Genomic DNA, 10,506 nt, shown 5'->3' with positions numbered 1-10,506 from the left:
AATCGCTTTCGACATCCGATCAAACGTTCGATATGATATTTTTATCCAAAAAAATTTGGCAACTAAACATCACCTAAGCCAAATTGGATAATATCGTGGTCTGAAGAAGCCACACCAGCAGACAAGCAGAGTGGTGGAAGAAGCAGCAGCAGCGGAGCTTCCACTTGCGTTGCAATAACAGAGCTGTCACTGCAGCCAGAGCTATCTCGTAGGGCCATCAGGGTTCAACGAGAAGAGACAGAATTTGGCGAGAAAAAAGACATGAAACCAATGGAGCTCGAGGCAGATTTTATTATACAGCTATGAACAAATGTACACACACATACTCACACTCGAGAGGCATAAGCCAAAACGACACCTCAGCAGCAGTAGGAGCAGCACAGCAGCAGCAACTGGGTGGGGGAAGAAACAAGAATCCCAAACTCTGAACAGTGGTGACAACAACCCTGGTGCAGGCATATCCCTGTCTGATCCAAAAAAAAAAAAGGGGAAGAAAAGATGCCCCAAGAAAAAAAACACTAATTATATACTACTAGTATATACTACAGTGGGAGTAATCTGCTAGATAGGCACCGGCTGAGCTCTGGTTGCTCACTGCAAGCAAAAGCAAGCACCCAACACAAAAGCTTCGAGCTGGGCCCTCTCTCTCTTCTAATCTTGTTCTTCTTCTACTATAATCTCTCTACTACTATGAGAGCAACAACTATCACTCACAACACTAGTGTAGTCAGCGACTAGTGTGGACTGAGCTGACGAGCTGGAAGGAAAAGGGAAAAAAAAGGACGAGGCTAACTAACTGTAACTGTAACTGTAGGAGAAACTGTATCGTGTGGAAGGGGGGTGGAATCCGGGGAGCTATCGGTCAGGGCTCCCTCTGGTGACTTCCGGCCCCTGGTGTCCAAGAAACGTGGAATGGGGGGCGGGGGATCAGGCCTGGGAGGAGAGCTCGCCGGCGGTGATGAAGGTGCCGTGGAAGCCGTAGGGGACGCGGGACGGCAGCTGGACGGTGGCCTCCAGGCGCATGTCGGCGGCATTGACGACGAGGAGCTCGGACGTGCCGGCGCGCTCGTTGTGGACGAAGGAGAGGATGTAGCCGTCGTCCTCGCCGCGGGGCGGGGCGGTGGACGGGTCCATGGGCACGAAGCAGGGCTCGCCGCCGAACCGGCCGGCGCCGTACTCGAACTTGGTGAGCTCCCCCGTGGCGAGGTCGACCTTGGCGAAGCCGGACACCTTGGGCCACGGCTCGGCGACGGCGAGGTAGGCGTAGCGCGTCTTGCGGCCAAGGAGGTTGCGGTTCACCATGCCGACCTCGAGGTTGACCTGGTTCGACGGCGGCAGGATGGCGCGCCGCGTCGACTCGCCGGTGCGGGTGTTGAGGCGGATCTCGGTGAGGACGCTCTCGAGGCGGTCGTCGGACTCGTTGAAGATGGAGTCGGCGGGGGTCATGCACGACCCGATCACCACCACCTCGTCGGTCTCCGGCTCCTCCCACGCGTTCCAGAGGTGGAAGCAGAAGCAGTCCGGCACGTCCACCCACACCATCTCCGACGAGTCCGTGGCGCGCTTCGGCAGCACGCCGAACCGCGACGTCTTCTCCTTGTCGAGCACCACGGGCGAGCCGCCACGCAGCATCTCCTGGAGCTTGAACACCACCTGGTGATCGGGCACGACGACGTAGTTCTCGGTGATGGCGAAGTCGTGGATCATGGTCGGCTGGTCGAGCGGAATCTCGACGTCGGCCGACTTGGTGCCGTCGGGCGCGAAGTAGAAGTACTTGAGGTACGGCTTCTTGATCACGTCGTAGCTGAGCGCGTGGAGCTCGCCGGTGGCCGGGTCGAGCTTGGGGTGCGCGATCATGGCGCAGCCGAGCTGACCGTCGAAGTCGTAGCGGCCGACGGTCTCGAGGTCGCCGTCGGCGGTGACGCGCACCTGGTATGGGAGGTCATCCTCCGACATGGCGAGGAGCCTGTCGTTAAAATAGACAAGTCCGGCGTTGGCCACGCCGGTGCCGTGCGAGGGATCGACGAGGCCGCAGGCGGCGCGCGCGTAGAACAGAGCAAGGCGCGCGATCCCGGAATGGCCATGGAGCTCCCCAATGGCCTTGGGGAACATGGGCCGGCCGAGCGCGCGCTCCTGCCGTAGCCGCGCCGTCTCCGTGAACCGGCAGGCGTATGACTCGGCGGCGCCGTTGCGTATCCTGACGGCGTGCACCATGCCGTCGCCGTCGAACAGGTGGTGCCCGGCGACGGGGTCGAAGTGCGGGTTGGCGCCGTTGCGCGCGTAGACGCCGTTGATGAAGGGCGGGATGCGGCCAGACACCGGCAGCTCCCGCGCGGGCGGGGTCTCCCCGACCGGCGCGAAGTTCCCGGCGATCTGAACAGCGGGGTCGGCCGTGCTGGGCAGCCCGTGCGGGCGCTCGAGGACATTCGCCACGAACCCCTCCTCGAACGCGTCGAGCGCCATCGCCGCCGCGCGCTGGAAGAAACTGAGCTTCTTCTCCTCCTTCCTCTGCGTCTTGGGAACGGCCCCAATGGCGGGCTTCCCGGACGGCGACGGCTCGTCAGCTCCCGGCACGAACGGCACGGGCAGGAACGCCGGCGCCGACGCCGCCGCCGCCTGCGGCACGGAGCTGACGGCCCGCGCGGAGAACCTCACCGAATTGGGCGAGGCCCTGGAGCACCGGCCGTGCTGCCGCTGCCGCTGTATGTGAAGATAGCTCGGCGTCGTGATCGTCGCCATCGATCGCGGCAGAACACAAGCTACAATATCCTGGTGGTGATCGCTGATCAGGGGTGGGTTTCCTTCCGCCTCCGAGCGAGAGAGTGAGAGCGGGGAGCAGAAGAGGAGGTCGTCGGGGGCTTTGGATGGTTGGGTGTGGAGGTAGCCAGCCAGCGTATATATAGAGCTCGCAGGAGCAGAGAGCCGAGCAGAGCAGAGGAGAGGAAGAGAGCATCGGCAAAGTTGAGATCGATGGTGGGTGGGGACGGCTCGGCCGGGGGGGCGTGGGACGGTTTGAACGGAGCGAGCGAGAGAGAGAGAGAGAGAATACGGTCCAAACTCCGAGAGAAATCGACAGAATTGCTTGCTTTCCAGGAGGAGGAGGAAAAAAAAACTGGGTGCACGACCACGTGGTGCGCTCCGGGGGCGACGCGAGCAAAACACCCAGAGAGGCTTCCGATCCTCCTCTCCTCGCGTCTGCAAGTGTGGGGGAACAGTAGGATCGATCCAGTGGTGCTTTCTCTCTCGCGCGCGCGGCGTGGCGTTTCCTCTGGCGTCCGCGCGTCGGTACTTGCGCCCTGGAGTTGCGTTTCGTTCCCACCCGTGGCGAGATGGGGCCAAGGTTTCGAATCACCCAGTTTGTCTGCGACGGACACACTGATCACAGCGCCGCCGCCGCCGGCGCCGCTGCGTAGAATCAAACGGGAGTACGGGGCACGACGTTGACAGCGACGAGATACAGTAGTACCGTGGTGGTACGCGTTCGGCGCCGGGAGAAGAGCTCCCCTCCCCGCCCGGGCCCGGGGTATCACGGCACGACGGCCTCGTGTGAGAATTCGAGAAACGCGTGGTGAGGCGGGCGCCGAGGTGACAAACCGCCGCCGGCCGACCGACCGACCATCGGCAAACGCTGGGGCTTGTTGGCGACCGGGGACAGTCGAACACGGCAGCGGCAGGGCGCCCCAGGGAGTCCTAGTTTGCTGCCAGGCCGGTCGGTTGGCAAGGTTCTCTCGTCAATTGCGCTTGGTCGGCGAGAAATCAGGTGTAATTTAACACACACTCACGCACTGACACACTCACTTACTCAATCTCCAAACCTAGTACTATACTTGAGCTTTGTCGCATCACGTTACAGCTAAAACATCATCGTTAGTAGTAATTGACAAATTCCCTTTTGGCCTGGAACGCAAGCCGTCCGGCAGTAATACGTGAGGGCTGTGCCAAGTAAGACAGGGAGGGCCAAGGGGGACCGGGCAGGCGCGGCCGGTCTCGGGGTGGGCAGCGCGAGATGCATGGTGGGCTCAGGTGCCCGCCGCGCGTGGTCCCGTGTCGAGTGACGCGCGCGGGGCACGCACCCGCACCCGCACTCGCCTACCTTTGCGCGGGGAGAGGGAGAGGGAGAGGGCGCGAGCGCCACGTGGTTCCGTGGCGCATCCGGGCGTGTCTCGCTGCATGCGATGCGATGCGAGTCCCCCTGGAGGGTGGCGTCGTCGACCCGGGTCGACATGCCACGCCGCGGCCATGCCCACGCGACCCCCTCCCCTCCCCTCCACTACTACGACTAGGGGCGCACTAGGCGGCACGCCCACATGCGGATGGCATGCCATGCCATGCCACGCGCGCGCGAGAGCGAGCGGGCGACGGCGAGGCGCGTCCGTTTGGCACGGCGTGGCGGCCGGACGCCGCGCGGGGCGGCTCGCTGCCTCCCCTGCATTTATTTTTTTATGCCACCGTCTTTTCGATTATACTTATCCTTATAAGCAAAGCTTAAATTTTAACTTTAGAGTTCAAGTTGTTTACAAGTTTTTCATCAAAGATTATTTTTTCGCTTTGACTTTTAGATTAATAAAAAAATATTATAAAAGTTTTATTTGTAAATTATTTTTGTTTGAAAATATGTCACACAGTCGTCCCGTTCTCTGTTTCCGTGTACTACTATTTACATGCATGAATCAGCTGATGGTAGGCAGGTATCGCTTCTCTCGTGTACCATGAACATGACCTTTTTTGGGCGATCGATTTTTTTTAATTAAAGGCGAGCGAATATACAATCGGTCTGCACGAGCCACGCTCGCTACAAGAGGCACGTTTTCTACTGAGAGAGATGAGAGGTGAAGTGATCACCGCCCAATGCATCTTATTTGTAAGCTGACTGTACGAAAGATGGGTTTCTGTACGTAAAACCTTTTTCGTACATCCCATCAGCAAAATTGACAAATATATTATACTATATGATACTGTCATCTATCGGTACACAAACAATTGAATTGCTTAAAAACCGTTGTCGATTTTTCTGGTGAAAAACTTCGTTAGATCACATCGATATTTGTGAAAGGACAAAGAAAAAACTTCTCAAACACTTGCATACTCCCTCCGTAAAAAAACTAACTTTTCGATTTTTTATCAAGCATTTGATCATCCAGTTTATTTGAAATTTTAACTAGTCACACATATTCATGTTTTATCATCTAATAAAAATAAAATTATTAATCGTAATTTTTTTAAAATAAGACGAAGAGTTAAACATTGCATCTAAAAACTGAAAGTTGATTTGTTTTGGAACAGAGAGAGTACAAGTTACATAAAAGTTACATAAAAGTTTATGTTATAATATGATTACTACCTTTGTTCCTAGATAAGTGTATTTCTAGATTCAAACGTTGTCCTAAAAGTGCAATCCTATGATACTACACTTCTCCTATAAGTCACTTATTATTTAGGTGGTGATTTTTTGACTTTTTAATAGAAAAACCAATGATATATTTATAAATAAAAAATAATATATGAATAAAATTTTTATATACTTATTCTTAACGATTTAAAAGCCAAAACTGAAAAATAAACTTTATAAAAAAACCTTAAAATCAACTCTAAATTTAAGACTTTTACCTTATAAGCATAAACAAATGAAAAAGATGGGGGGCATAAATTTCTCGTAATCTTACTTTTCAACTGCTTTCCACTTCGAGCCATTCTTAATTTAATAGGAACTGCAACTAAGTCTTTCTTCGTTTTAATTTTATCTTCGTACTCCTAAAATACACTTATTATAGGACACTCAAAACACTTGCGACATATTATTCGGTACAACAAACAATGCTTACTTGTACCTGCATTGTAGGGAAATAGTTTGGATAATCGATCGATAGCTTCGTATGTTTGCAGGGAAAAAAGGAGATCAATATAGATTATCCCACAATCGATCTATCTTGTCAAACAAATTCCAGATGGATATGCTTTCCCGTATTATGTGTAATGGATTATACAACTAAGACTCGAACACTTTTTTTTTCACATGGTACAACCGTACAATGCTTAAGGTGGTTATCCATAAGTAATATGTACTTCATCCTAAAAGTTAATTTGTTTCTGAGGATGAATAAACTCCTCAGAAGTTGATTATTTTTAGAAAAAAAAGGGAGTAGCGTTTATAGTTATATCTTTTCTTTATTGAGCTAAATTTCTACCATTAGATGATGCGCGGATTATTTCTTGCCATGCATTGAAATATAAACCCCCTCCATAAACCATAATCCCATATGGTCATTTTCTATCCTCCAATATCAGCCATATCCTATCATATCGTGTTACCTGCTACCTTTAACTTCACTCAATGCAGAGAAGGCATCAAACTACCATCCTTCTGCCGCATGACATGCCTGCCTTCTTCTCTACCTCTAGTTATGTCATGTTGTCGATACCGGCCATCCCGCTTAACATAGACATATCCATGAAAGAATCACACATCGTGACCCTGCATTCCCTACTATCCTTTTGCACCCCTATATATATATATATATATATATATATATATATATAAGTCCACCACCTTACTTGTTATATATAGCATGGAGTTCTCTTGCATGGAAGTGAGAAATTTGGCCATTTTTATTGAAAATAAATTAGCGTAGCAATGCTAGCACATCCGGTTTGGAAAAAAGATACCATAAATTCATGTTCTAGATCCACTACTGTAGCAATGCATAAGTGACAAAACAATGTGGGTGATTGTTTTGCATATTATTTGCAAATAAAAATAATTTATGAATAAAACTTTTATATACATATTCTCAGTAATCTAAAATCAAAGGCTAAAAAATAAACTTTGGTAAAAGAAAACCTTAAAATTAGTTTCAAATTAAAGGTTAAAAATTTTAATTTTGACTTATAAGCATAAATAGAAATAAAAAGATGAAATGAATGACACTGACTTGATGAATGACATGGATGACTCCGTCTCACAACATAACCACATGTTATATGTGTGGCACAACTATCAATACTCTTTACTTATATATTTTTAAGTGGTTAGCGTAGAGATGAGAAATTACATAAGATTAGGATAAAAAATATGTGAAGAAATAAAATATGAGATTACTCCGATTAAGCGATGATATTATGCGAGATGCCTCTGATTAAGGAGCAGTATATTTTAAAATTAATTTAAATTCTAAAAATAGTTGTATCCTATTTTTTTCGACTTTGGTAAACGTCGTGTATTTACACATGCAGGAGTACTGAGTCGCATGTATCCCTGGATCTCCATCGCCGCCCCTGTGAAGCAGAGGATCTCTCCCCTCCCCGACGACGCCGGTCAGAATCCGACACGCCGCCGTCGCCGTGGACGTCACCGGCCCCGGCCCAGCCCAGCCACCCGCAAAAACGGCGACGTAATCCGCACATTCCAGGGGGGGTTCGCCCCCTGCCCTCGCTTCCCCCCCTGCAGATGCGTCCGGCCGAGACGACGTCACCGGTCCAGTGGGATCGTTTTCGCCTTCTTTCTTTTTTTTCTTCTTGTTCTTATGGGCGCGAGTATGATTCCCCGGGGACGCGTGTGGCGCCGCAATTGGCCGCGGCTGATGAGGTGGCGAGCTTGGACCAGCGTCAACGTCGGGGGAACGGGACACGTGTCGGGATCCCGCCGTGCCGCCGTGCTTTCCATGTCAAAACTGCTTGCCTGCTCGTGGTCGTTTTCGGGTGACTCACACTACGGGATGAGGGTACATTCCGCGTCGCCAACAGCGGCACAAAAACTGGAAAAAAAACAAAGTTTTTAGCTCCGCTTTTTTTTTTCACTTTTATTTATCTGGATCGATCCGCTTCTTCAATTCGAGATGATGGTTTTTTGTTTGCGTGCGTGCGTGAGACCTAACGTAGCACGGCACGGGGTCTTTTTTCTGGATGATTTCACGGCACTGCCTGCCTGACGGCGACAGGAATCACCCCTCCAAAAAGAATAAAATCTGGTCTGCTCGTCTCACTTTCACGTTAAGTTAATACTAACAGCAGCATTGGTGAACCCAGCTGAAAAACCTTCAAAAAAAAAAAAGAACGTCTATCTACACATGCGTTCGTTCCTCGGAAATGGCCGACTCAAAATCGATTACTTAATGTGTTTTTTGTGTGATTCTTAACGAAAAGAGAATCTCAAGTGGTCTCTGCTGCGCGTGTTGTGGGCGGGCGCCGGCCATGCAGGAGTGTGTGTGTGTGGGCCAAGTCAACGTCGCACGTTACATGCGGACCGGGGAAGGTGCTTACAGGTGCCCATTCCGGGTTGGCGCGGCGGAGGGCGGGAAGGGAGCACAACAGCGACCCCCGCGCCGCCCACGCTTTCTTCCCCGCCCGCACCCTCGTTTTTCCCAGCGATCCCGAGTTCAGACAAGGCACGCAGGCAGAAAATTCGTTCATCACCGGAATATATTAATCTTATCAGGTCACTAGAATATATTAATCTTATTTAATTGTTAGTACCATCTTAACTGTCTAAATAATAGAACAATGGATTTTGTGGAGGTCATTAAGATCGGCGACCCTGACACATGACCGTGACCGTAGCTCCGCCCCTGTTCAGACCACTTAAACGTACTAACATATTTGCTATTCTTGCTCGATTTTATTTTCTTTTATTTTACCTCTCTTCCCGGTGCCAAGTTTTCCATCGTGCATGTGGTGCCATATTGTCCTGTGGAGCTGTGGTTTACTTTTATTCGTTTAGTATGACAAAATGTGAAAAATGCTCCCAAATCGGATAGTACTGTAGATATCATATCTAATATCAGGTGGACATCAAATCTAACATTGCGTAGGGAACCAAACGACCGACCCTTTGTTTGGTCGTCGTTGTCACCAAGCGGCCCCTATGCCTCACCTACAACGGTACAGGACCGCAGTACCGCACCCGAGCAACAGAGAGAAAAGAGAGACCTATCCACTCATTCGTATGTACCGTGCTTCGTTTCTCAAACACGACTACCACCACGTGACGTGGATTCTAAAATCTTTGAGTGAATCTTTCTACATCTATTGCATGTCATCTAAATAACTGTAATAATTTTTTTAAAAATATAAAGATAGATTAGTATTATATATGTTGTGCAAGTTTAAATATGACTGGTATTACCTGTACTCCCTCTGTTTTACAATGTAAGACTTTCTAGTACGTCTTGTCTAGATTTATATGAATGCTAATGAATCTAGACATATATATAAATTATATACATTCATCAATGGATAAATTTAGGTAATGCTATAAAGTCTTATAATATAAAATAGAGGTAGTAACAAAAATAACAAATTTAAACTCTGAATAATATATGTATATTCGTGGTCATATTTGTTATTTTTGTTATAACTTAGTCATATTTGAACTTGCATATTTGTTGAGTTTATATTTATTAATCTATCTTTATAAAAAAATTAAATTTTTAAACAATTGTTTAGATGACATATAGTAAATGAGAAGATATCACCTTAAGAGTTTAAATAGTTTCCTCGCTACCACCCACACCCAACTAACCTCACCATGCTCGCTACCTTCACCCGCATCTTGCACTCCGACGTCGATCATTGCCGCGCCGAGCATGTCCACCCTGCTCTCAGATGGAGGGCCGGTGCCACCACGTCCCTAGACGGGGCAACCTCACCCCGCTTGCAAGCTAGGGATGGCTATAGGTCGATCCACATGTATATATTTAGGATCGACTCTAACTCAACTAAATAAACTAAATTTTACTTTGTGATGAAAGATAAGTTTATTTTATTAAACTAGAATAGACCCTAAACTATCCACGGGTCGACCCATGTCAAACCTTGCTGCAAGCTGCCCTGGTAAGTAGCTTGTCCTCCATCAGCCCATCAACGGCGAGAATACAATGCTGAAACGCGTCGAGGACCAGCGGACCTCCTTGCATTGGAGGGTTCAGACGAGGCTGTGTGAGGACGTGGGACATCATCCTGCCCCCTAGCATTTCTGGTGAAAAAGCATAATAATAGCAAGACGTGCGGATTGGCCATATGATAGGTAATCCTACCAGTTTAAACAGCGACACGGTATTCTAAATTTATCTTTAACTATGATTTTCTGTTAAGATATAAAAATAAATAAATAAATATTTACTTTCATTAAAATACTTATTATGACTCATCTATTCTAGTGTTGTTAAACTAAATATTTAAAAATTATTAATAGTTCCAGTCAAAATAAAAGATTGACCACGCCCTTGTTTAAAGCGGCGGGGAGGTGATTGTTTGGTTTTTTACGGAAAAAACAAATGACATATTTGCAAATAAAAAATAATTTGTGAATAAAAATTTTACATATGTATTCTCACTGATCTAAAAGGCAAGCTAAAACATAAACTGCGGTTGAAAACATCCAAATCAACTCCAAATATAAGGTTGAAAATACAAAATTTGGCTTATAAGTATAAGCAGAAGTGAAAATATAGGAGTGCAAGAATTATGAAACTGGAGAGTATATGTTTCTCCTATCAAAATAGAGATAAAAAT

The 10,506-nt window shown here is 48.2% G+C and overlaps 1 protein-coding gene across 1 annotated transcript; it reads right to left on the bottom strand.

The window, feature by feature from the left end:
* Positions 1-262: 262 nt before the first annotated feature.
* LOC102717690 (9-cis-epoxycarotenoid dioxygenase NCED3, chloroplastic) lies at positions 263-2,893 on the bottom strand. The gene has a single exon (XM_040522347.1). It carries the CDS (start codon positions 2,737-2,739, stop codon positions 928-930), a length of 1,812 nt encoding a protein of 603 aa, XP_040378281.1. The 5' UTR covers positions 2,740-2,893; the 3' UTR covers positions 263-927.
* Between the last annotated feature and the right edge of the window lie 7,613 nt (positions 2,894-10,506).

Source organism: Oryza brachyantha, chromosome 3, assembly GCF_000231095.2.
Source record: "Oryza brachyantha chromosome 3, ObraRS2, whole genome shotgun sequence".
Classification (NCBI taxonomy): domain Eukaryota; kingdom Viridiplantae; phylum Streptophyta; class Magnoliopsida; order Poales; family Poaceae; genus Oryza; species Oryza brachyantha.
Note: the sequence above shows the minus strand (reverse complement) of the source record. Positions and strands in the feature narration are given on the sequence as shown.